The following is a 27290-nucleotide window of genomic DNA, read 5'->3' on the forward strand; positions in this document are numbered from 1 at the left end:
AGGGTAACCAGAATGTCATTCACAGACATTTTTCCTTTGGAAAATAAACAGTCACATAGTACTGCCAAAGCAGCCCCAGGCTGTACCACTGAAGAAGTCACAGGTTTTTATTTTCCCCTGAAATTCAGTGAGGACAAAGATGAGAAATGGAGGGAAAGAAATTAACACTTGTAAAAATGTTAAGATTGGTGTTGGCAGGAGAACACAGCTCTGTATTTTGAAGTATTTTGAAGGGTCAGGACAGAGTAACTACAGAGGCACCACTGCCCAGGAGAAGAAAAAGTCCTCCTCCTTTCCTCACTTCCTGCAATCCTTTTGCTTCCTTCAATCTCCTTCCACCTAACCCACGTCTTTCTTCTCAAAATAGCTCAGATCTGCACAAACGGTAATTGAAGGAGCATGTCCGGTGTTGTGTAAGGTGAGTGATGTATGTTGGCTCAGGAAGGTGAGCCCTGCTCAGCCACACTGCAGCACAGAGAGGTTCTAAAGCACAGCAAAGGCTGCAACTCTCTCTCCTTTGCCCAGGATGCCCAACTGTACAATGGTATCGTCACAATGCCACAAGCGGGTGGCACAACAGGGTGCCACAATGCTCTCAGCAAAATAGCCACACCATTAACAGTAGAATTTCATATCAATATCACAAATTGCCTGAAATCAATGCCAAATGACACCCAATTTTACCTCGAGCCTTACCTTCTTTGTGCTCAAATAATGCAGCTACTCTGATTTCTCCAAGGAACAATTGCACACGAAACTCACCAGTTATAGCTCTTGTTTGTAACCTCCTGTATCAGGGAAATCAGAGTTCAGGAAGAACTTTGGAACTTCTGAGCATAGGCCCATCTGGCCTACACAAACAAAAATTTCACTTAATAACACAGGTGTGAGGATTTCAACAAGTTTTAGTTTTACAGAGAAGTAACAATAAAAATTATTAATTCTTCACTGGCCCCATTCCCAGGAACTGGAACACTTCTAGGTTACTTTTGAAACAATGGAGAACAAATTTGAAGCAAACACTCAAGTATGGTGTTCAGTACTTTGCCTGCTGAGGATGTGTTCACGGGTACCACCACGGTCTGCTTTGATAAAATGTGACCTTGGATTTGAGGTCACCTTTGGCAACAATTTTCTCTTATTTCTTTCTCTCTCTGCAAAACTAACAGGCATTTATTATTTGGGCAGCCCTGCTTTAAACACATTTTTGCCATCCATAGCGAGGGATAGCCTAGTGTTAGTGTGCCCTAATTATCATATCATAAAAAGGCTTATCAGCAGATCCCACCCCAGCAGTTTCTGGAGCCATGAACTTCTTCATTTGTTGCCCTCAGATTTTTGTCAGGGCCACAGGCTGAGCAAAGGAGCATACAGGAGTAAATCAGGCTCCAATAGAATCAAACCTGTTCCAAGGCTGGATGGACTCAGGAAGAACAGAACCAGTCCAACTGCTCAGCACTTGAGATCCTTCCTCCTCCACCCAACAGTGATATGCACCCTTCCCTTCCTAAATTTATGCACTTAAGAAATGGAAGAGGAACAGAGACCCATCAAGGCACACCCTCAAAGACTGAGCAGCAGCACCACTTCAGGTACAGGTTGTATTAACTTCCATGTGAGAAACAAGATCCATCCAGGAAACAGCCAACACAAGCAAGCACTCCTTCCTCATCTTGCTCTTGGCTGCCACTCTCCTGCAGAAATACTTCCTTCTCTCGGGTGCAATCAGGAGGCCTCCACAACAGGTTTTCCTCACACCTCCTTCGCACTGGGCTGTCCCTGGTACACACCATGGCACAGAGCACCTGCCAGCCAACACCCACGCTCTAAAACCAGGTGACAAAAGCCACTGCACACACTTAAACCACCACGAAAAAGGCAAAGACTTGAGAGCCCCACATGGGCACAGACAACCAGAGGAACACCAAGTTCAGGGCCTCAGGAAAAGGCCACACACTCATAGAGAAGATGCACATCCTCTGACCACCAGAAGTAATGTTTCACAGCCAGTAGAGATAAAGCAGCCAGAATCCATGCACTTTCTGAGCCACTGGGTAACACAGTTCTTGCAACTCTTCAAATACAAGCAGAGTACTTGCTCAGTAACACCATTTAGTACGCCGTGAAATTCAGGCAAGGAAACCTTGCACAAATCCACTTGAATCAATCACCCCAAAACACAAACAAAATCCTAGCTACATTTCCTGGCTTAGCCTAATTATTTTAACTTCTCCAAAACAAAAGCAAGGGACAGCATTCTGAACCAAATCCAGTACACTGGGAACTTGTGCACATCGTAGCCCATGTGATGCTCAACCGACAGGACCTGCCAGAAGTAACTTCACTAATGTGAAGCCTGTTCCTAAGAAAGGTGATATTTCATGTATCATGAACAGGATGCCCACTAACCTGACAGTTTTATAAACATTCCAGGAATGGAGGGAACAGGTGAGCAGAACATGGAAGGCAACAGGAGGACTTAACAGACTAGAAAGTTTACTAGGGAAAAACCTAAAAGATACGTTGGAGGGAAACAAATTTTAAGTTTTGCTGAAAGAAAAACAGCATTAGTTTAAGAGCTACAGGTTAATTAAAAACCAATCAAATACTTCTCCCAAGGATCAAAATGCTAGCTGGCACTAGGAAAAGTGATGATCCTGCCTCACCTCAGAGTAAAGACCTATATAGGGCCCACATGCACATCAGACCCGGCACCACTCGCAGCTGCAAACAAGATGAAATAAAACAAGTGTGTTTTATCTCAAACACACACCTACAGGTACTGCAGTGCCAAAACAGGCAATTACAGATACAAAACTTCCAAATGCAGCTTTATACACCTTGGCATACAAAAAGGATATTTTACCTTAAACTTTAAGCTATTTCTGAACACAAAACCCTGTTGCAAAGAATTAAAAAGAAAAACACAACTTACCTTGCCAAGTCCTAATTTATGGATGTGTTGAGATAAACACAACTGAAGCTCTCCAATTGATAAATTTTGGTTGTATTCAGTACCCAAATGATCAGTGATTTCTGATGCTATTTTTTTAGTCACAGATGCAAAATCTGCTCCTCAGAATCCAAATAATAAACTAAGGTGTTCCCTTGGGCAGGCAGCATGACAGGCCATGTCTCCGTGCACGTGCAACTCAGAGCTGTTGCAGACTCCTTGATTTATTTACTGCCCGGTTATGAACAGACTTTAGAATCTTCTACCATGTGACACTTAATAAAGGCTACAGATCTCAACTGGATTAGGATTACTGAAGGGATTATGAAGGAGAAATACAGCATGTTGGCCTCTCACATCCTAAAGAGTCAGCTCTTACACACTTTCAAGCTGCCCTCTGCTAAATGCAAGCTTCTGAAGGAAAATAATTCAAGGTTTCACCCCTTATTTGTGTTGGGCTGAAAAACTATTTTGATGCTTTGTAGCTGGAGAATCTCTAGTGCAGAACAGAAGGGATGTGGTAAAAGCAAGGACAATTTATCTCTTTTTATTACTTCACAATTCCAGTACTTGAGAAAGCAGGAAAACCACTGTTTTTTCCAGTCTTTAAAAAGTACACACACAGAGCATATGAAATCTCACACAGAAATATGATCAGCAAGCTATTCAAATACCTATAAATTATTGTCTTTTTTTTTTTTTTGAAAAAGCAATGACAACAAAGTCATAGAATACCAGGCTACAGAAATACTGCCAGGATGTTTGGTTCCAGTCTTTCTTGGCAAACTCACACAAAACATCCAAACTTACAAAAAAAATTCAATCATGACTACATTTAAATGTTTCCAGCATTAAGATGGTTTTGTTTAAAGTATTAACAATCACATCTCTACATTTTTATCAAACTTCAGTTCTTATCGTGAGCTAGCTACTCACAATTTAAATTATCTAAGTTATAAGATATATTACTTAGCAGTTGATCAGTATTCATATTTTCAGCTTGTTATTAAATGAAAACCAGGAAGTTATATATCTTTTGAATTAGCATTAAATCATTGAAGGTGACAGAAAGACTTGATTTTGCTGACAGTCAGCATCTTGGAGTGTTGGTTACCACAAAAAATACAAAGCTTTCAAGAAAGTAGTTTATAAGGGGGGAAAAAAAAAAATCTATATTCCTCACTTGTTTAAACCTCATAACTTCAGACAGCTGCCAAGCCACAAACAACAGTGGAAGCAAATTGCTTCTTGAATATTCCTAGGAACTAACAACTTGGACATTCCAGGTTGTTTGTACAATGGAAACAGGCCAAATTTATGTACCAGAGCATCTGGGCACACCCCTGCCAAGGATCATCAGCCTAATGCTGCAGAGGTCAGGACGACTACACAAAGCCACACCTGTAAGGATCCTGTAGCTGTGGGTGGCTGTTATTTAAAGAAAACCTGGTGGGATCATACATCACTGCCTACTCTGTGAATTAAAGCAATGTTATTCTGGAATCTCAAAAACAGTGAGCATTTTAAAATCTTGCTGCAGGAACTCCTTCAGATTTATCATCTGGCTGCTGTACATCACTGTCTAAACTGGGTCAAGGCAAAGCTTGCAGCACTTCTATCCAGGCAGGAGGAGAGGATGCAGGTAAGTAGGTTATGAGACTCAGCACAAGGAGATAAAGGGCCCTCAGCTCCAGAAGGTACACTCAGAGCAGTTTGCATAACCAGTGCACACCCACCACAGGCAGCATGGCATGGATCTGGAAGTGGTGCTCTGTCACCTTCACACAGGTGACATTTTATCCAATGAAGAAGGGAACTTGCCAGCTTTACTTGAAGCCACCCACTGACCTCAAGTCTTCAAATCCCTCAGTGTTTCAGGAGTACACCTAAGTGTCTAAACTCAATATACAGTCACAGCACCACCTGACAAAAGCCCCACTGCTCTGCACTGTAAAACAATATATTAACTTTTACTGCAGGTAACTTGATCTGAACGCACAAAAACAAATGCAACTGTTTTTTAACCTCACTGCTACCCAACACAACCTCCTCTCGTCTACCAAGGAGAAAAGGGCATTACCACAATTCCTGAAACAGCTCCTGATTTCTGATAAATAAAATACCTGTAGTCTATAGCTGTGTATGCTACTGACTGCATATGCCTAGCATCTGCCCCCTGCTAGGCCCAGGATCAACAAATCCTCATACATGAAGGAAAAGGATGATGACCCAGAAGTAACCCCACAAGCCTTCATATATCAAGCTATCAGCTGAATTTTTTTTTTTAATTATTCCAGACATACAGGCTAAGTCATTTACAAAACATATTTATTAGTCAGCACTGAAGTACACTGCAGTTGCACAACTCATACCAAAAATAATACAAGCTATTTTTACCCATCAACATCTAGTAGAGCATGAATTAAATTACAGGACATTTCAAGCTTTCATTACAGGTCATTAACAGGATCACCTGCAACACTGTCAAGAGTTAACGAAGCACTGTTTCCTGAATGGTTCACATCTTTCATGAACCAAAGCCACTGTATTTCTCCTAGGAGTCATTTAAAAAGCATATGTTAGTCTTGCACAGCTTCTGCTTCTCACTCGGTGTGTTGAACTAGAAAAACAGGCAAGAGAGCACAGGTTTGTTCAGAGTTAAGTGAAAAACAAGTTCTATGCAACCTCTAGAAAGAATTATTCTTGCTAAAATCCAATCTGACAGAACTGCTACAAATATAATAGCAATAATGTTTTTTAAAGCTTATTTAAACTGGAATACAGTTTTTTATGCTCTTGCCAAGGCCATGCAACCAGTTTCTTGGCATAGAAATTCTCATATCTCTCTGAAGCTGTCCCATGAGGTACCTTGTGAGCTCAAGAACTTGGACTTATTCTGCACATTCACAGGACAAAGCCCCCAAAGGATGCTGCTCACATGCAGTCAATAGTGAGCAGCCATTACCAACCAAGTTTGATTTTTCTTGGTGCTAAGTGCACCATCCTCTCCTGCTAGAATTCAGTTCCTTCTGGCAGGGCTTCCTGTTATCATCCACCTGGAAACAAGCAAGTTCCATAGTGGGGCTGGTAAAAATAGCCGAACATTCCCAGAGGCCACCTCTACCATTAGATTGCAATTTCTATCCCTTCCCCTCTGATCAAAACCCTAAGATATTCTCCAAGAGTTTCACTGGGAGAGACAATATTTAACTCCCTCTAAAACAACAAGGGAACATATTTATCCAAGAGCAATAAACAAGCAGAATCAGGAATTCAGACTGGGTCAGAGCACCACTGCAATGCTTTGTCCCTCAGTGACTTTGCAGCTGAAATGTTTGTGTAAGTACCGATGCCACTTACACCTCTGCCACTTCCACCTCTTCACTCCGCAGTTCTCATCCATGTCTGGTACCGATCCGGAAGCGCAGCACTCATAACTGTGGTGTACACTGTGTTACTGGCAGGGAAAGAGCAACAGAGCGAGTGAGTGACACCCCAAAGGCAGGAAGGGGAATCCAACTAGCTAGCAAAGCAGCAGGACAAGTATTTATGAAACAAATATTGCGCTTAGGTACAGAAGGATTAGGAAAACAGACTGATTAAAGACTATTGGCACTAATTTTTAGTGTTTTCCCCCATGCAGAGCAACTGTATAAACAATTGATACTGTATCTATGTCACAGCTGAGATGAATCTTTTCCTTTTCCAATTACCTCACATCAGCATGGCAGAGGAGAGGTAGAGGAAGCCATTGCCAAGCTCCAATGACAATGACTGACTCAGAGAATATGACCAAGCTCCATATAAAAGCAAGTCATAACATGATAACTTGCAAAAGTGCAATTTCTGGAACAGCACAGAAGAATGGTGTATGAAACACATTGCTTGGAAATCAAGTAAATTGTATCTAAAAGCTTTATAACACTTCCTTTATTACAAATCAATCAGAGCTCTATCAGAAGTTACTGTCAGTGTTAACACAAACCCAAAATTTCCAAAAGTAGGCAAAGGAGTCTGTGTCAGATGCAGCTGCTCCTCCAAAGGAGTAATTTGTTTCACTACTCCAAAGCGATTTCCCATTACCAGACTGAGCACAAACAAATGCAGTTCCCTAACTGAAGTGGCACATCCAAAAGGAACGGTGTTATGAAAGTACAGGGCCATGAGCACAAGCCAAAATCTAAGCTGGGAAACCGTGTGACTCAGACACATAAGGGAGATCCTAAAGAAGTTTGTGGCATACTTTCAAGTGCCCTGAGGCACAACAGGAGGCACAGGTCAACATCTCTCAATCTAATACTTACTTGTTTAAGACTGGTTTCACTGACAACACCTGTACAGAAAGGTGGAAGAGTTGTCATTTGGGGAGATAAAGAGGGAAGTAAATGGCTATTTAGAAACAGCAGCAGAATCAAGTTATGGAAGGAATAATATAAAGTCAAGGACTTCCTGCCTTTTTTAAACATCAGGCCATTTTACAGAAGTACTTTCAAAAAAGCCCTCTGAAAGCCACTCCAATTCCCAAAGGTCACCATGTCTAATACTAAGCGCCTGTGCTTGAAATAAGAAACTGCACTAAAATGATGGGATTCACCTCCCACACTTTGCACCTGAATTGGTACAACCTGTTACAAGAGTTTAGAAGCATTTTGAACAACTTTCAGTCTTCAACCCTGTAGAGACAGCTGTGCAGTAAGCCTTGTTCTCCACCATAAAGCACAGCTTTTACATCCCTGATAAAAGAACACTTCTGCTTCGTCAAAGAACTTGAAGAGCAACTCACAATGCAGAATTTGAGAAATACCTTAAAGAGTGTATCAAAGTTGATGTTGTGCTGTCCAGTAGCATTGAGAGCTTTGATGGCTGCAGTTCTGTGGAAAAGCAACACATTATCAATTAAAACATACTTGTCTGTTCCAAAGGCTACAAAGCAGCAACACAAACATCTTCATACTAAAGACCTTGACATTGCAATGCCTGCCTTGATCTAAAAAAACCCCAAGTTGTGTGACTGAATCTCATCTCACAGTGTTGAAGTTCCTGTTACTACTCTATTGAGTACATAACAAGAAGGAGCCTGCCAATCCCTTTTTGAACACTATACAGCCTAAAAATCCCATTGAAGCACCTTCCTAGTGTCATCCAATACTTTGCAGTGTTGATCTAAGTCATTTACCTTCTACTAAATTTTGCTTTCTGAGCAAGTTTTTGGCCTATGCATTATCTTTACAATTTCTCATTCTTTACACTAACCACTGTCTCACACCCTTTCCTCTGGCATCTGTGAATATTGCTCTACACCATAGGTACTCCCTTCAGAGTGGCTTTACAGGAGCTCAGTGAGCTGCTTGCTCAAGGAGCAAACACCTGCCCATATCTCCAGCCACTTTTGCAATACATGTTCTCTCCCCACAGAGCTTGCAATCAATTTACCTGCGATCATCAAAAGGAGGAGGGGTAGTCCAATGATCATAGTTTGTCTCCACACGGAACCACCTGCAACAAGCATATAGGCAAACGAAAGGTGAATCACTAGGTAATGCATAAAGTCCAACAATCAGTATCCCTATATTGCCAAAAGGAAACAACTCCCTCAAAAGGCAATTCCCTCTGCTTCTGCAAGCCCAAGGGCCCCATGCTGGTAGCTGCAACAGCCTTTACCATGAACTATGGAACACAGGAACGGTGTGGTGACCCCCTTCTGCTGTAACCATGACCAAGAGGTGCCCCAGATCTCTCAAGGAAGTTGTGCCACTAAGCCAGTCACTCAGAAGGGAACGTGAAAAGCAAAAACCAAGTAGTTTTTTCCCTACTTACGCTCCACCTAGGGGATCAAGAGGCCAGAGATCTGCTGGCCCTCTTCTATTCCTTGTTATGACCATGCCTTCTTTGGGTGAGACGCCTCCCACAATATAGTAAACCTCAGCAATGATGGGAATGCCAGCCAGTCTGAGAACAGCGGACTGGAAGTCCTCTGCTTCACTCAGGGTCTAACACAAAAAGGAGATGACAGCAAGGTTAAGCACAAAAACAAGCAATGGGACATCTTCAAAAAAAAAAAAAAGGACCAGCTTTTTGGAAAATGGTAATTGACTCTAAAGTGCTACTTGAAAATATTAATATAACAACATAACAAAATAGCATGAAATAACCCCAGCACATGTATTCACCATCTAGGAATTCAGATGTATTAAATGGTTGTGACAAGTCACAGCTAGTTAAAACACTCCCTAGGAAAAAAGTCTCAGTACAGTTTCTCCAGGACCTTTGGCACTGGAGGTTGCCCTCCAAAAGGAATTGCTTCCTTACTGAATACAGGCTCCATACTTAGTTTCTCCTGAGAAATCCATTTGCTTACCGAGTTGCTAAGTCTTCTGTGCCACTAATTCTAATTTACTATGATGTTTAAGGACAAATGTGGTACAGCTGTGAAATCCAAGATCAACTCAGTACACTTACATGTCGCACAAGCCAGCTGACAGGGTAATTCCTATTGAGGAAAGCAGCTATAGCATTTTCCCACCATCTACCACCATCTGGGAAGAAAAAAAAAATCACTATACATGTAATTTATATACAGTGAGATAGGGTAGGTGTCAATCAGAACTAATTATCAACATTTTGTGGGAGAAACGCTAACAAGTAGCACAACCTTCAGGTGAAATACATATAGACAATATAATTCCAACTGACAGCCACAGCAGCTGCATTAACACCCCTGCTTTCCAGAAACCATCTCAGACCTGTCATGACAGGAGTGATAACAATCACCTCATTACTCATCTTACTGAAATATTAGAACAGGAATAATTTCACAAAAATAATAAAACAGCTAAAAAAGAGGTAGTGATAGTGTTTGTTACGGGGAATAATAAGCAAAGTGCAAAAACCAGAAGGACAAGTTTGTTGCTACTTAAACACACTTTGCAAAGCACAAAAAAAACCCCTAAAACCAGTCTACTTGTCACTTGATAGACCCTGATCCTGATTTAGTCATCCTGTTTCCCCAAGAGCCACATGCTCATTTCCCTCAATTTGTGGTTCAGTTGGAATGAACTGAAAACAGCTTTCACTTCAGATGCCAGCAGTCAACAGCAGCCCATGGACAGAACTGCTGTGTGCCTGAACATAGGATGTAGAGAGACATATGACTGTGGTACACAAGACTTCCTCAATCAGGCCTTCCAAGAGACTCAAACACATAATACTTGTCTTTAAGCTGAACTAAAAGCAGTTTACCCCATTGAGTATTAGCCCAGGACACTCCAGTTTAAAAGCATTAACTACTCTGGAATCAGAAGCAGTGTGCATGTAAACTTTGGAAAGAATTTAGTGAATCCAACAAGGCAGCATTAGCAAAGCAAACAGGAAGCATGAGATGCAAGTGCTCCATAGCAGAACCCCTACTCAGAGATAACGTACTGGTGGAACACATACAGTGAACATTTTGCATAGCTAAGGAGTTGAAGAGCATATTGTTCAAGATTAAAAAGAAAAATGCTTATCACCATCACAAGGGAAAAACAAATGTTTCAGATGTTGGTTCTGAGAATACATTATTGCCAGTTCTAACAGTCACCTAATACAGAACAACACAGTATCAGCCTCTTAAAAGGAATGAAGGGAAAGAAATGGAGACAACTTCCTGAGCTTTGAGTTGGACATAACTGTCATTACTTGTGAAACTGAAGCCCTTATGAACAAGGCAGTGTCCTTCCCCTCCCTTCCCCACTGCTACAAGCTTTAGTTCTCAGTAGTGGCATCTCTCAACTCTGCTCTACTACTGATATTGCTTAACTGCCTTTCCAGTGTCTCCAGACATTCCCTCAAGGCCTGCTGCCTTTCTCCTAGATCTTCCCCTCCTCTTTCCATCTGCCTTATGAGGCCAGACAACCATGGAATACAGCAGAAGCAGGAAAGGAGCTGTTTCTTTGCTGTCCAAACTGCATTTGTTATCTCGGCCACCTCCAATGGTGTCTCTTGACAAGATCACATCTTTTACAGCATTCCCAAGGCTTTCCCCATCCTTTGACACTTTCAGCTCAGGTGCCACTGCTGACAAATACCTTCTCCAACACAGCAGCCAAAACCAGGCATGTGTGCTTTCACTCCATGAGAGCAAGGCAAGCCATTCCACTTCACTTCAGATCCTTTTTGGCAACCTTATCCTCATTGCTCCCTTTGGGAGAAAAAGGCCAGGGCAGGCAACAATCAACAAAAACAACACACATCATCTACTGTGGAAGACACTTCCTTTACCTCGTTCATCTCCGGAGATGGTGAACTTGTGTGGGCTTTGTCCAGTCCATAATCCTACGTAACCGAGAAATGTGGTGCCTTGGTACGCAACCTGAAAGCGGGAAGGAGAGCAGTTGAGTGGCTCCAGAACAGGAGACTGTTGGAACCTGCAGCTTGTACTTCTTTCTATAGCTTTCATACCTACATTACTATAGCACACTGTGCCTTCATTTACATGCCAAGTAAATTAGAAAGGGACTCCAAGGCGTCAGACTCGCAGCATTTCAGTTGTTTGTGATCACTGACAGCTACAAGACTTTTGCTCAGGTTAAACTGACAAGAAACAAACAGCAACTTTTCTGTTTACAAAATAGAGACTAACAAATTTTTAAAAAAACCTCACAAAACTGCACTAGCAACTAACTGTTTTTTGAAAATCTTTGTCTAAAAACACACTCATTGGTCACAGAAATCCACAAGGTCTAAAGAAAAAACAAAGTGCCTTAGGATTGGTTCCTACCAAAACATCTTTGCCATATTCCCTAATATCTCTTTTATTTTCAGCATCTTGACATTTCCTTCTTTCAGCATCTCTTAGAAATAAGATCTTCAGTAGTAGATTAAGCTGTTCTACTTTTTCCAGTCCATCACCATAAACTGGATGTCCAGAAAAGAAAGAAAATCGGCATTCATCACACACTGCTGCATTGCTCTAACAATCCAGCGTATATGGGATGGGAATCCCATTCCTACATTAAACCCCTCAACTAAGCAGCTATGGGTTTGTCCCATTCTTCATGGAACACCACCCAGCCATGCCAACCCCAGACCATACCTGCCCACCCTTTATAAACTGCACATCCAGTGTGATCTTGCTTAATATATCAACAAAATCATAATCCAGGTTCCGACCGTGGTAAATGTTTCCTTTGTCATCCTGAGCCACAATGCTGGTACAGAATCTGCAAACAGAACAGGGCAGGGAATGACTGAAAGCACAGCTCTGGCACTGCTTGCAAAATTCTAGCTGCAGGAGCTCAACCTTTCAGTAGTAATTGAGTTGATGCTCCGCTAAATGTTTTATAAATGTTGCTAAGCAAAGAAGAGTCCAGTACCACACCACAGTCTGCAGCAGGTCAGAAATCATAGGGCAAGCAGAAAGTAGCACTTCCACTTAAAAATAACAATTATTTCATTTTTGTAAGCCATAATGAGAAGCTAACCTCTGAAAGCATCCATGAAGTGTCGCACTTCCTGCAGTTAATTCTTATTATTTCACTTCTATTTAGACTGTCTGTAACTTTAATCACAAGTACTTAAGTTCAAATTAAGTCCCATCAATAAAACTGAGGAAATTGGTTCAAGTATCAGCCACTTCAATAAGAGACTATTCTCTGGAACAAGAAGAGTGCTCTAACGCCTTGTGTAACAAGTTCAGTTTCATTAAAACAAGTTTTTTTGGTGGAGTATATTGCATTAGTAGGGAATTAACTTATTTGCTCTGTAGTTTTGAGTTGGTCATTTCAGTGATGCATGACTCTGCCTCTCAAAAACAAAGGTAAAAAATTCTTCACATAAGTAGCCTACTCCCAGTTGATAGGGGTTTTCTAGTGTCCAAGCTAAGAAACTGAATTTCAGGGGCCTCACCAGTGCAAAAGTATGAGAAGTATCCTCTGTGAAACTAAAAGAGCCAGCACTTCAACACATCATATTGAATATCAGTCCTTACTAAAAACAATATCATAAACTGAGTACTACATACCAAGAAAAAAAACAATCCAAACGCAAACAAGCAGCCACATGCTTTGGTATTTGCTAAAATGTATATGGGAAAATATTTTAGGATCCCCAGAGGCAACATCAAATGTTGATTCTTCTGCACCATGTTTCTAGGGCCAAAAGAGATAATGAAACTCAGTATTTTTTCACTGAGATTTTGTTTGCTGCCATAAAAACACTACAGTAATTTTCCACTGTTTAAATCGGGAAGTGATATTATGTAGCCACTGAACTTTCATCCAGAAAATAGTTTAGTAGTAACTTTCTCAGATAAAAGAGAGGGCAACTAATTATTCTAGCCTCCTTTCTGGCAATTTTTAAGTGACAGAGAACATTACATCACCTTCAAACATAAATCATCTCTACTTTTGGATGGGCCATACCCTACCAGCAAAAGTGATTTTTGAATTTTAATACGTTTACATATATGTACATACACAAAACTGTGACATATTAGTTGTACTTCCCAGTAGAAAACATAACCGTTTCTCGTTCCATTCAGCATTCCACCTGCCAAAGGAGAATGAAGCCTTCCGGCTGAACAGATGAAGTGTTCTCCAAACGAACAGTGCGAGTAACCCACCACGTGCCTTCCCCCACGCTGAACTGAAGCTCTGCGCCAACCTGTACGAGACCATGTAAGTACCGGACACTTACGCAGTAGATTCGTAGGCGAAGTTCAGCAGGATTCCGTCTCCGAGACTGATTCCCAGTGCTTGGCACATCCCCGCAATCTCTCCCGCAAAGGGCTGCGGCATGAACACCTCCAGTTCGGCTGCTATGGGCTGGATGACCTGGTGAACCCATTTCGGTACGCTCTCGCTGCAAGACACAGCCGAGGGGTTAACCGAGAGCGGGCCGGCGGCTCACACCCGGCACCCCTGCGCTGCTCCATCAGCCCTCCCGGCCCGGCCCCGCTGCCGCCCGCACGCACTCGATGATCCGCTGGACGGCGGCGCGCAGGAAGGCGGGCTCGAAGTGCCGCAGCACGGGCAGCCAGCGCTGCTCAGCCGGGCTGTCCAGGCTCACGTTGCAGCGCAGGGGAGCCGCCGCCCCCGCCGCCCCGCACAGCAACGCCAGCAGCACCCACGAAGCGCAGCCCATGGCGCAGGACGGAGCGGCAGCGGCGCCCCGGGGCCAGCCCGCCCTCCCCCGCGCCGCAGGGCCCGCCCCGGCCCTGCCCGCCCCGAGGCGTCACGGCCCGCGTCGTCCGTGAGACACGGGAGCGAGCAACCGCAGCAGCAGGTACATGGTACCGGGGAACGTGGCATTGCCCCGGCAGTGCTGCTGCTGGGCCGCGTTGGTGAAAGCCCGTCCAACACCGTGTCGCTTCCACACCGAGGGCAGAGGGGACAAACACACACTTGGCCGAGCTGTCAGCATGCTGGCTGACAGAGCACAGGCAAGGCTGTCAACCAGAGGGAAACAGGAAAAGAGGAGACTTGACCGTTGTCCTGAACCGCGGGGGCAAAAAATTACCACTCTTTAAGGTTATTAGTTTCCAGACACATGCACAAGGAAAGAAACTGTTCAGCAGAAAAAACAGCCCCAACCACAGTACAGCTGTGGTTTACACACTCTTTCCTTCTCCTCCCCCTACCTTTGACTCCAGCCCCTGCCCCATACTCCATTCCAGCAGCACTCTAGCTCTCAGCTACATGTGCTCTTTCACCTGAGAGCTTAACTGTGCTCCCTGCTGAGTACCAATCCCTGCCCTTCCCTCAGCAGGAACATGCAATTTGAATAAAGCAGAGAGTTGTAAAACAAAACAAAAAAAACACCACAACAAAAAAACCCACACACCCTACTTTGTCCTTCTCTACCTTAAATCCAAGTTTTTTTTTGCTCTATGAAGCAGTGTGACAAAACCAAAAAAATACATACAAGAAGGAATTAAAGTTATTACAAATACATATAAAACAAATAGCTAAGCTAAGTGAATTCCCAAATGGGATATGAAAGTTAAGCTGGCTTCCTAAAAAGAAAGGAAAAAAAGGACCCCCCACCAAATCAATTTCGATGGTACTGTGCATGTGGCACCTATTTTTATGCCACAAAGAAATCCATTTCTAACAGACTTTTGAAATGGACGGTATAAATAAGTAACTCAAGTTGTAAATAGTTGATTAACTCCATTAAAGCAGGTGGCCGGGGAAGGTACAAAGAACCCATTAATGGTCCCAACAAGAGATCAAGACTAAAGCACAGGTTCAGCCTTAGACAGAGAATCCATACACCCACATGATTTTTGCAGGTACTTGTCAAGAGACATTGGCAAGCCCCACCAGAAGGCACACCACTATAGGAAAGCATTCCTTTTTTCTCTGGTATGTGATGCTATTTTTGTATATAAATAGCAACAAAAAAACCCTATCTCCCAATACACTACCTGTATTTTTCTTTTCTCAGTACACTGTAATGAAGTATTCTTCCCCACAACACTTGAATTATTTTTTCCTGCATCACAAATTAATTTAGTATTATTAAATTGGTCAAAGCCAGCTGCTCAGACCACAGCTCACTCCATCTGTACAGTCACTCCCCTAAGACAGGCACAGACACTATATCCACATGATTTATAGACTGAGCAGAGAATTATTTTTTCTGTTGCTTAGTCATGAATTGCCTCAAGTAGAATTCTTACCATACAGTTGTGTATTTTAATACTTACACATACAAAACCCACTCTAAGTTAATTACATGAAATAAAAATAGAATTGCCTTCTTCCCTAGAATGCTTTAAAAACAGATGCCAATCCACCAAGGATGAAGGCCTGTGTCCTATTGATGCAGTATCCATCAGCTTGCAAGAGTTCCATCTGCATTTCCAAATAGATGAGAGCTAAATGTAAGGCACCACAGTCCTCCTTCTCCTCAGGGTGATGGTGGGTGCAAATTAGCATCTCCTGGGCGACTTCTCTAAGGGTCATGAAACTCTCTCCAGCATTTATTTTAGCAGCTGTTTTCTCTTTTTCAGAAGTGCATCTCTAAGAGCCAGCTAAGCACAAAACAAGAGGGAAATATTCAGGTTAGGAGCATAGCAACTGAGAAAACACCGCTACTACATCAGAACTCTGTTCAATTTCTTTAACCTCTGGTAAAAACACTAGGAGCTCATCAGCTCAAACTGGGAGCAATCATGCAAATGCTAACAATTAAGAGTGGCAGAAACATTGGGGTTTATGTACCTAAATTCCACAGTACAGTTAAAGAGCTGGGCATTACCAAACCATACACAATGAAGATTAGAACAAACTACTGACTCACTTCAAACAGAAGCAAGAAAGTTACAGTTCAGCTGAGAGGTAAGTAAAATTGGTGTTTTGTGAAGCAGTATCACAAAAGGGGAAAGGAAGCAATCTTTACAAGTGCCATTATCACCCTAAAGAGATATTATTGTACATAAAACATTTTAAGCTAGTAAAGGAGCTAGCTCTGGACTAGAGCAAGCAGGCCATTTTATCTTACCACCAAAAAGTGCAGCAGAATGCAGAAACATACAACTAAGATCCTCCAACCCACTCTAACAGGAAACCAACTTTCACAGGAAAAAAAGTAGGAATAAATGCTGTTAAGCCATTACATTTGAATTTAAAACATTAATAAGGACAAAATCCTTCAATATGGTTTTTTTTACAATAACTGAGCCAAGTATAACTGTAAACAGCAGCTTATTTAAAGTGTCTGGATTGTTCATTTCCAACCTATAGAGGGTGTTTTGAGAGCTGGTTTCAATGTTGTCAGCCCTGAGGTGAGGCAGAATGATGCCCACTAAATGTGCAGAGGACATGGACTAGTACTAGTACACAGCCTCCTGATCAACAGAAAAGCTTCAGATATTCTCTACTGGATCTACTAATAGTTCCTGTCTTGCCCTTCCTAAGGCAAGAAATTGCCAACAAATATCATTTGGATAAGGTGTATGATCCTGGAAACAACTCAAAGTTCAAGCAGCATGCAAAGACTGGCACAAAACACTATATGAGAAGAAAAAACAACAGGACCACTGGATTGTTTTACAAGTTTCTTGAACACATTTGGATGAGTTGAGTTAATAACACCTTGTAAAACCCTAGACTAGCAGGGGCTTCACCACTGAGAGCAGCATTAAGTGTCAAACTGTTTAACTGAAGTTATGTTTTCCTAAACAGCAGCTACAAGTAGCTAATAAGCAGCACTTTAATCTGTTCCTCAGGAAAGGAACATTTGTGACAAGCTATTAGATGACTTCTAGGCCAGGACAGATGAGTCTGTGATAGAACAGTATCAAGAAAAAGGTCAGACTATGGAGAGTGAACCACAATCTGCAACGCAGCTTTTCCTCTGGGGCAGGACTCAGGCAAGCCAAGCCAAGTTTTCCCTGAGTTACAACAGCAACACCACAAATTGCTGTTCACACTGCCACATCCATCTCCAACATGAAACGTTACCTGTTTCTCCCTAAAGGAACGCTTGTTCTTGGTCCGGACACTATGGCTGTATCTCATCATCATGAAGTTCTTGTTCTTCTGCTTTTCTTTGTTGGAAGAGCTGGCAAACGGGTTAATTTTGGTTTTCTTCTTCACAAATTCTTTTCTGTCTGTTTTTCCAGCCTAGAATAGACAGTGCAATAGAGCAACAGGGGGTCATGTTCCTTCATCTATCATCAACATCACCTGCCTGATGGTGACAGGTTCTATGGCACTAACAACAAATCTGGGTTCAGCATGACTAGGTTCATACATGCCTTCTCCCATACAGGCTGTATTTGTTAATCCACAGTGAAAATTTGGTCTGTTTGCATTTTCATGGACTGTTTATTTGTTACAGCCAAGATGTAACAGCAAAGAACCAAACAAATTACCTCTCAGAACCCACATAGCAGCTAGGCACATACCTTAGATATGCAGCCTCAGCATTTCCTCCTGCACAAGACAAACCCAAACCCAGAAGAACAGGATATAAGACACACCAGTTCCTCACCTTTGCAGTTGCCAATCTGGTCTCCTTGTCCGACTTGGGTTTCTTATGCAGATGTTCAATATCTCTGAGTGAAAGCAACTCCCCCCTACACAAATCCAATAAAGGTCACCATACAAAACTTCAGGTGGTAAGAAAAAAAAGATGCCCTCTTCACCCTTTGTCTCTTACCCATCCTAGGCCACTGTCTCCCCATCAGTTTAGACACAAACACTTGTTCCCTTCAGGCTGCTCCTCATGCTTGGGATAGCCATTACAAAAGTCACTCATTTTTCAAGTCCTTTTTTCGCCAAGTGTAAGAAACACTGGAGCTATAACCAGGCAGCTAGCGCTACAAAATGCTCCCTCTCATGCCTCTTGGCCTGAACAAGTCAAACAGTCTCAAAGCTTCCATAAGATTTTTTCCCCAGGTCTAAGAAAACAACCACCCCCAGATGCATTTTAGGCTCTGGCTCTCATGAGGGAGCACCCATCAACAGCAGAGCTCTGTGCTCTACTGCAGTGAAGAGCTGCATCAGTAGAGGATAGGTAGAAAAAACACCCTCAACAGCCCATAGCCTACCTGCCCTCCTCCTCCTCTTCATCATCTATTTCAATATACTTCCGTTTTGCAGCTTTGCCAGGTGCAGAATTAAGTTCTTTGGAAAGCTGGGCAAGACGTATTTTCTTGAAGTCTTCCTGAGTTAGCAGCCTACTTGTACTGACTGCTGCAGCTTTGGCTTTTCGTTCCTCTATAGGCATGCTTTTCACTTTTTCTGCCTTTGGAAAACAAAACAGTACAAAAGAATCAGAGCTTTGCAATCCACTCAGTACAAAAGAATCAGAGCTTTGCAATCTACTCCTGTGCCATAACCCATGGTCCATACCTCCCAAATACACATCATGCAATGGCAATATTGTTGGGAAATGCTACAACCAGATGTCAGGCTTTTTCCTTGTCTCATATCCAACATCTAGTGCCTGGAGTACACACACATCAGATTTTGGGAGTGCAAGCTCTCAGATGATTATCACAGCTCTGAAGGCATTGAGCCCTCAGATATAACTCCTACTTCTCCCATGCTAACAGCACATGTACTTCAGCAGCACTGTTGAACAGCACTTCAGCCTCACTGCTTCAGGACAGCTTGCTCTGAAGGCCTGGATAGTTATTTAAGAGCAGCTACATGAAGGTGAAGAGCAAGATAATCTGGTCTGCAATTAACAGGACTCATACGTATTTCGCATAGAAGAGACTTGGAACTCACTACTTGTTGCTGCTCCTCATCCGAGGAGTGATGCACATCAATCCATTCTCCATCATCATTGTCCTCCTCCTCACTCAGGCTAGCACTTTCCCAGCCATCTGTTCACAGAACAAGTACAGAGCTGTTAACACAAACTCATCTTCGTCACCCAGATTAGCAATAATTGATGCTTGGATCACCTGCTCTTGCTGCCTTTCCTTTATTTCACTTATCTCCTAACTGCATTTTGCCCTGGGACATAATCCATGCTATGCTCTGTAAAGCTTAATTCCCATCTCTAAGGCAAGATCCTAAAAACAAAGTGCATTTGGGACAGCCTGAAGCACCACAGAGTTAACAGACACTGATTCTGCTCCTCAGTAATAGTGCTCCCCACTCCCAGCCACCTAAACCAAGAAGAGAAGTACTGTGCTTTATAGCTGGGTTAGTCAAGACAGTCAAAGCTGCTGTGCCAGCTTCAGCAAACAAGCCCAGTGTTACAGCGACCACTACAGTCTGTCCCATCAGGGCCTACATTCCTCCAGCACAGCCCCTGCAGCATCTTCAAAGCACTCAGACTTCATTTGTCAAACTCTGCCTTGCTTTTAACAACTCTTCCATCTCTTTTCCGACTCAGGCAGGGTTTCCAGAGTGTGTAAAGCATTTACAAAGGAACTGAATTAAATAAGCCAAGTATTACATCCACCTACTATTTTGGTGTTCTATAATATTCAAAAGGTTTTATTTAGGAGAAGCTGAACACGAAGTTCACAGCTGTACTGTCTGTCCCTCTGCTTCCCATCTCAGTGTGTATCATAAAAACCCAAACAGTACCAAACCCCACTGATAAACTGCACTTACTCAAGGAGAGACATGTGCAAGCCAAGGCACAGCACAGCCGGAAATGAAATGCACAAACACCAGGTTCCATGTCCACATAAAATCTTAGTGATGGTGATGCCCAAACCAGAATTTTTTAAAGAAAAAAGGCCAACCTTCCTCTTGGGCTCCTCCCTTTTCCTTTTGATCCTCAACCTCCAGTACTTCTGCTCCTGGAATGTAGTCTTTGGCATCCAGTTCTCCATATTCATGAATCCTAGCTTCCACTGAGGCCTCAGTAGGCTTACCCTGTACATTAACAAAACATACATCAAGCAAGCTGCTATTGTAATATCCACCAATCCATGAAAGTACCTGGAAGAACAAGAGGCTCCAAAGACCTTTCCTTACTTTATGTGGCAGAGTTTAATGACTTGGGTTGAATGCGTCTCAGAAAATAACTGAATTTCAGGAGCATGGCTAACCATGAGTTAGATGACTGAACTAATGAAATGTGGATAGCACACCATGTCCAAAGGCAGCAGGCAGAGGAACAACACAGACTTGACTCCACCTTCTCAAGAGGATATTGAGACCAGTTATTTTTGAGCATGTCAGTTTTTAGTGAGTGCAAAAACACATGAAACACTTACCCTGAACTTCTTCTGCAGCATCTCTGGATTCAGAGAGCGGAACAGGTGGATCAGAGTTCTTGCAGACATCATCACATCTGCCCAGAAAATGAGAGTCAGGAAAAAAGCAGAATTCTGAGCAAACCAAGAGCTCACACAGACCACCAGCATTTACAGCTGACTCATGTCTAAGAGCTTATGGCTCCCTCTGATTTCTCTAATGTAGAAACACAGCACTTCCTCAGGGCTAACTCTTCTAAACAACCCCTTGTCTTGCTTTATTTTTGTCCATTAGTTCCCCTGCCATAACTACCCTTGACTGTTTTTCCTCCCATGGCTACACACTCCAAATAGAGAGACATAACCCAAACATTCAAAGTGGTCTCAGCCTGTAAAAACCAATTAGGGCAGCACTGCCATGAAGGCTGTAACTGAAGACCACATAGCACAAGAAAAAAAATTAATTTATAGTGGTATCAATGTAATATTTACTTTTATTTTTATGCGTCTTGTACTGAACAAGGTCTTGGAGCAGATCTTCAGTCATGGCTAAGGGACACCTCGCAGTGATTTCTTTTATTGCGTTGATTCTAAAAATAGAGAAAATGAATTATTTTCTCAACACCAGTTAGGACAAAGTGCCACTTACAGACTAAATTACCTTAAACTTGAAGATCCTTATACAGCATTTATACAACATTTGTAAGAGGAGAAAATCATTATAAAATACTCCCAGCAAGAATATAGAAAGTTGAAGCTAACATACTTTCAACTCAAGCAGCTTCTTGAAAGCATGGCACAAGTAACAGGAATAAGTAGTAAGTGGTTTAAAAAAATTATGTATTTTACAACATTTGGAGTTTGACATAACTCATACAATTCTGTACCCACCCTACAGTCATGACCTCCCCAGAATTCTTGTCTGTGACAAAGTTGTTGGCAATGGTCATCAACACTGACTGGATAATCTGAAAAAAAAAAAAAAACCAAAAACCCCACATACTTAACACACTTAGGTGTTATTAACAGACACATCCTTTTTCATAAAAAGACACATCAGGACATGTCAGTACAGCCCAGGAGTAATTTCTAAATACAGATTTTATTGCAGAAAAAAACATCTTTTTTTTTTTTCCCTTTATGAAACGCCTCAGAATTTGCAAAAAATGCTGCAATTACTATAAGCTTTTCCAACCAATCTGACCAATTCCCCTTCCCCCTCCCCATGCAAACAGCTGCAATTCCATGCTGCCCTGCTGCCCATTTAATATTCATCACAGGTAGAACACTGACCTCAGGAGGTACCAGCTGATGTGAAGCCTGTGCAGCAAACAGAAGAATCCTTGTCACTTCTGGAAGAAAAAGAGGAAGAAGATGTCAAAATTTATTGCTGCAGCTTGCTCCATCCAATAAACACATCCCTTAAAACTCAACAAGCTGCTCAGTCAGGCCCAAAACCATTCAAGTCTGAAATTCTTTGGGACAACTGTTTCTCCTCTCCCACCAAGCATTAGGAACTCCTGCAGCCTCCACCCAGCCACAACAGCCAGCTGAAGCAAAAGGAAATGCCCCAGAACTGCAGTTAAACCCCAGCAAAAGGAAGCAGCATAAGGCAGCCATGCTTAGCTGGTCAGGATTAGGGACTCATTCTTTTTATTCCTTTGCTCAAATCCTCCAGCAAGGAGTCCCAAGTGCACACAGCCTCCACAGAAGTTCAAAGCACTTGGCTCTTCTGGCAGTCGAGGACTTGTACTTCCTTTATCCACACTGAACTACTCCAGCTTCCCACCAAACCACTGCTACCTGTCTGTTTTCTCTGCCACTTCTATTGAATGCCTGTACATGAGAGATCAGCAGTACCTAGAGTAACTACTTACCCCTCTGATGGGGCTGGAGGAACCTCTGAACAAAGGGGTAGAAATTAAACAGAAAAAGCTGCAAGGCAAATTACAACATGTTATCTTCTTGTCTTAGAACTTGAGGTCACCTTCATAAGATGACACATGTTAAAATCATCTCATTCTAGTGTACTAACCAAATGTGTCAAGATTTTACAGCAAAATGTTATCTCCTATGTTGAGTTTGATATTTGTGGCACAAGGAAATTAACTGCACCAAGATAAATACAGGTGTATTCTCTTTGCACCTAGTCCTTACCATTTAAATCCTTATGTGCTCTGAAACTCCCCAACTTGGACTGGATTACTCTTCACTTAATTCAGTGCTAATATTTTATTACTGAGTAGTTCACATAAAAACCTCCAAGTGCAGTTTCCTTCTTGTTCAGCACCACCTGACTGAAAACTCTGTGGTCAGCACGAGCAGCTTCCCAGGAAGGTCCTGGAAGCACCAAGTTCTCCTCTACTCTTTAAGTTCAGCTCCCCTATTCCAGAGCAATAGCTTTCTCTAGGAGAGCTCAGTTAGTACCAAAATGTCTGTACCACTGTGCCATTCCATGAGGTGTACTGGCAACTCCCTGACCATCCCTACACACTTCTGGACATGCAGAAAAATTAAACCTTATTTCCAGAGGTACAAGGCTACAACATGCCCACAACCAAACCAGGCTGCTTACCAACATATCACCATAATTTTATCCAAGTACATACCTCATGTATTCCAACAAGCCTGGATATTAGGTCCATGAGCATCATCTTCACTTCAAATCGCTCCTTGCTGTTCTCCAGCTGCTTCAGCAGTTTCTCAGCAAAGTCTGGAAGAAGTAAAAATGGTTTTGCAGAAGACTGAATGAGCACAACACAGAACTCAAATGGGATCACAGTCAGAAGAGGCAGTTTGACTTCTTATTTTCAAGGCCCTGTGCACTTTCACAGAAGAAATTCAAGGTGACCAAAGCACTTATTCCAATTAGTTATTTCACTTCTCATATGCCTAAAAGGCCTGCTGTGCACAGGTTCAGCAGAGGGAACCAGCAGATGTTCCCCAACACCATAAGCACTGGGTCAGCACTGAAAACACAATGTTTAGATACATTTTGGGTTGATCTGAGAAAATTACATCTCCAGATGTTCACTGGAACAGATGACTACCAGATCAAGTGCTGTTAAGATTAACACAAACTGCACTAAGAATTCACTGCACACTCACCTTGGGGATCATGAATCAAGTGAATGGCAGAGAAGTTGAACACCTCTGGCTTGCTCTTCTTTTTCTGCTTCTGCATGGAACCAAGAGTAAAAGATATTTTTCCCTTTTTATGAGTAAAGTGCTTCAGTTTCAAGGTTGCTGTCAACAAACTGCAGCCTCATCAAGAAGACTTTAAAAACTGCCCCTGTTTTCAACCACACAGCAATATCTGCCATCTGCAGCTAAACAAGCAGGGCAACAACAGGACTTCTGCAGTAGAAGGATTAATCCAAGGTGATGGGAAGTCATACAGCCCTCTCCTCACCTTGAGGACCTTCATGGCTTTCTCCAGTTTCTTCTTGCGCTTGGTGGTCTTCTTGTTGGTGGCATAGCGCATCATCAGATCTCTGGCCGTGGGGCCATCATCCTTGGGGAAGGAACACAACACTCAGGTAACCCAGGCTTCAAATGGCAATCACAGAAACAAACTACCAGTAGTTTTCAATACCACATACTCTGAAAATTATTCCACTTCCTAAGCATCAAAACACAAAGGTACCAAGCATCTGAAAATAAAAGAGCTTAGCATTTCTCTTTTAACAGACAGCAAAGACATCCTGCCATCATTTGGGGCCAGATGTCAGACACTGAAATTGTGAACCACAGAAACATCTGGAGACAGCTAGGCAGGACAGTGAGTAGCACCCAGGCAGACAGATTGGCAAAGCCAGAGTCACCAAGATAACAGAACCAATAACAGGTCTGAAAACCAGAGAAGGGAAGTATTCGGTCACAATACCCACCTCAGACTCTGACTCACTGCCCTGTTTCTCATCCTCATCTTTCCCAAGGAAGAACTTCAAACCAGCAACTAATACCTGAAAAGTATAGTGAGATCATGTGGGACAGAGTTTACAGCCATCCTACACCCATACCTTAAGCTGTGCAAAGACTTAACTTTTTAACAGGCACAGATCTGTTCAGAAAATAAAGCAAGTTACAGCCTGAAAGCCATAAGTATTTTACAAACCCAGGCAATTTTAGCTGCCCATCATCACTCAGAGACAATCAGAACCAAAGAGCACCTGAGATACCACAATGCCAAATTCAAAGCCACCAATTGTCTTTTTATCACCCTGCAAAATAATTTCAACAGTCACTCCATGTCAACACTGTCAGAAGGCCCTACATAGGCAAGAGACAAGGTGATCCTCAGAACTCTCAGCTTGCATTAATTCATACCACTTAGCTGGTTACGTTTTTCATTTTTGTTGGCTGACTGTTATTGAATGGAACTACTTTTGGACCTTCACAAGGCAAAAACTTGTCTCAAGCCATAGGACAAGTTTTAAAGCCTCCAGAGCCAATACAGAAGGCCCAATATTCAGTCAAGCCCCAGGCAGGACAGCTGCTCTCCTCAGTTAACCATGGGCTCACAATGCTGATATTAAGGAGGTGATATCCTGGACAGCCTGTTCTGAAGAGCAGTGAAAAGAACATCCACACTCCACCTCCTCCCATGATCGCTATTTTGAGAATTAAACAAGCAACAGACAAATCAGAGAAGTTTGTTTGCTGTAACAACCTATTAAGTTGCATCCACATGAAGAAAGCAGCCAAGGTAACATCCAGTATGTCAGTTATTTCTGTTCTCACCTTGGTCACTTTGGAAAAGCAGGCAGTTGTGATGACATTCACTGTTTTGGCATCATTCCTGGGAAAAAAAAAAAACACATCTTATTTCAAGTCTAGCAATTTCACCTCCTCAGAAAATTAGTTCTCAGCAAATATTGAAGTAACTCATTTCACACAAGACATTATTTCTTCTCAGCTAAATTCTTTGGCCTAAGTTACAACTCCACTGGGCTACAATTAGAAAATTATTTATGTCACTATCTCCTGCATTATGTTTTGTACTACGTGCCACAAATGATGCCCATGTGCCCAAGAAAGGGCAAACAGACACAGGCCTGCCAGACCCACCAAATATTCCTTCTGTAAAGCTCTATCATCACATCCAGAGATATCTTGGCAGCAGTGGGATTGCTGTCTCTCAGCATGGTGTACATGAAGTTCTGCAGTGCCTATAAAACAAGTTGAAAAGATCTTTAGAGGTCTTCCACAACAGCAGGTCAGTTCAAAGTACACATGAAAGCCAAAGCACCTACCGTATTCACTTTATTGTTCTTGTGTTTAGCATTGACATTCTTGATGTCTGTCACAATGTGAATGTACAGGGTCTGCAAGTGGAGAGATGACAGGGAGTAACACACAGAGGAACACACACCCTGTGCCCAAGCACTGACACAGGGCCCAGCTGATCACCTCTCAGATCATCACTGACTTCCAGCAGGAAAAACAACAGGAAAGCATCCTATGGAGACTCATGCATTTGAAAACCATGCTGAATTCACAGTACAGCAAGGCAGGACCATGAACAGCCTCAAATACTGCTTCAAATTCTGTCCCTGCCTATTCAGGCCTGTTCTGACAGCCAGGTTTTTCACCTGCAGACACAACCAAACTCAGCAGCAGAACTCAGTTATTCGTCCAACACAGAGCTGGAACCCTGCCTCCAGCACTGACTGCTCAAACACCTGAGCTATTTTAAAGTCTACTTTCCCAACCAAGCAGAGAAGAGCTGCTTATTCCAGCATCACCTCTGGCAAGATTTTTGTCAGCACACCTTACCTTTCGTAGCAGTTTATCGTGGCACCGCAGCAGTTGAAAGAAGAGCTCCAGTAAACTCGTGGGATTTATTAGATTCTTGTTTCTCAACAGGATCAGAGCCTTACAGAAGGTCTGTAAGAGAACCCAAACTTCACATTCCTCTCCAGCTTCTCTGGATTGACAAGCAAACCCCAAGCTCTCAGCTCACACCAAGGGCAGGGTGAGCCCAAGGTGGTCTCACCATGCGCAGGTCGGGGTCCAGGACCGTGTGATGGTACGAGAGCAGCTCCTTCAGCTGCTGCGGGAAGCCGGCCATGTGCTCGGGGTAGCAGTGGGCAACCTGCAATGGACAGGGCAAGTGAAGGCTCTAGAGTACATCTGCACTTACCTCACCGGCCAGGCAAGGGGCACGCAAAGACCGAGTTTAATTGTTTGTATATCACTAATAGTCACGGAGGCCGGTACCGAGCACGGGCTAACGCGGGGCTCACCTGCGCCAGGAACATCAGCAGCTCGGTCAGCTCCTTACTGGGCTTGTCCGGCTGGAAGGTGAAGATCTCCACATGGGACTGGTAGTGGTGGTACTGCTGCAGGAACTGCACACACAGAGAACAGCGGCAGCTGAACAACACCCGCCCGTATGCCGTGCCCGTCCCGCAGCCCGCCCCAACCGCTCCCCGGTCCGCACCTCTTCGGTGTAGGAGGTGGGGTCGCGCTTGATGAGGTTCTGCAGCTGGGGCAGGTTGCTGGGCAGTTTGTTGCCCTGGCGGCCCGACATGGCTGCGGGCACCGGCACCGGGAGCGCAGCACACGAGGGATCAGCTGGCCGCCGCCATCTTAGCCCGCCCTGGCCGCCGCCATCTTAGCCCGCCCTCTACGGCCGCCGCCATCTTAGCCCGCCCTCTACGGCCGCCGCCGAGGGACAAA

General features: G+C 43.1%; 2 protein-coding genes across 2 annotated transcripts; both read right to left on the reverse strand.

The window, feature by feature from the left end:
• Positions 1-5264: 5264 nt before the first annotated feature.
• NAAA (N-acylethanolamine acid amidase) lies at positions 5265-14121 on the reverse strand. The gene is made up of 11 exons (XM_021529568.3): positions 13905-14121; positions 13628-13792; positions 12027-12153; positions 11213-11303; positions 9413-9489; positions 8771-8943; positions 8387-8449; positions 7758-7824; positions 7258-7286; positions 6314-6410; positions 5265-5573 (listed from the first exon to the last, which is right to left on the reverse strand). Exons 1-10 carry the CDS (start codon positions 14072-14074, stop codon positions 6335-6337), a joined length of 1038 nt encoding a protein of 345 aa, XP_021385243.2. The 5' UTR covers positions 14075-14121; the 3' UTR covers positions 5265-5573; positions 6314-6334.
• A 961-nt stretch (positions 14122-15082) lies between these two features.
• On the reverse strand, positions 15083-27225 carry SDAD1 (SDA1 domain containing 1). Its single transcript, XM_021529567.2, has 22 exons — positions 27052-27225; positions 26855-26959; positions 26605-26703; positions 26385-26495; positions 25862-25933; positions 25677-25777; positions 25350-25407; positions 24497-24571; positions 24019-24120; positions 23715-23784; positions 23216-23319; positions 22484-22541; positions 21900-21958; positions 21498-21574; positions 21099-21196; positions 20628-20704; positions 20151-20283; positions 19177-19274; positions 18492-18688; positions 17933-18017; positions 17401-17562; positions 15083-15968 (listed from the first exon to the last, which is right to left on the reverse strand). The coding sequence occupies exons 1-22, from the start codon at positions 27139-27141 to the stop codon at positions 15918-15920; spliced, it is 2082 nt and encodes a 693-aa protein (XP_021385242.1). The 5' UTR covers positions 27142-27225; the 3' UTR covers positions 15083-15917.
• Positions 27226-27290: the final 65 nt, after the last annotated feature.

This window comes from Lonchura striata, chromosome 4, assembly GCF_046129695.1.
Source record: "Lonchura striata isolate bLonStr1 chromosome 4, bLonStr1.mat, whole genome shotgun sequence".
NCBI classification, from domain to species: Eukaryota; Metazoa; Chordata; class Aves; order Passeriformes; family Estrildidae; genus Lonchura; species Lonchura striata.

Excerpts from the sequence above, each read along its gene's own strand:
- SDAD1 (XM_021529567.2), bottom strand. The coding sequence starts at position 27,141 with ATGTCGGGCCGCCAGGGCAACAAACTGCCCAGCAACCTGCCCCAGCTG. Across the intron at positions 26,496-26,604 it reads TGGACCCCGACCTGCGCATG|ACCTTCTGTAAGGCTCTGAT; the intron begins GTGAGACCACCT and ends GTTCTCTTACAG. Across the intron at positions 20,705-21,098 it reads CAAGACGCATAAAAATAAAA|ATGTGATGATGTCTGCAAGA; the intron begins GTAAATATTACA and ends TTTTCTGGGCAG.
- NAAA (XM_021529568.3), bottom strand. The coding sequence starts at position 14,074 with ATGGGCTGCGCTTCGTGGGTGCTGCTGGCGTTGCTGTGCGGGGCGGCG. Across the intron at positions 13,793-13,904 it reads GCCGTCCAGCGGATCATCGA|CGAGAGCGTACCGAAATGGG; the intron begins GTGCGTGCGGGC and ends TGTGTCTTGCAG. Across the intron at positions 9,490-11,212 it reads CATCTCCGGAGATGAACGAG|ATGGTGGTAGATGGTGGGAA; the intron begins GTAAAGGAAGTG and ends TTTTCTTCCCAG.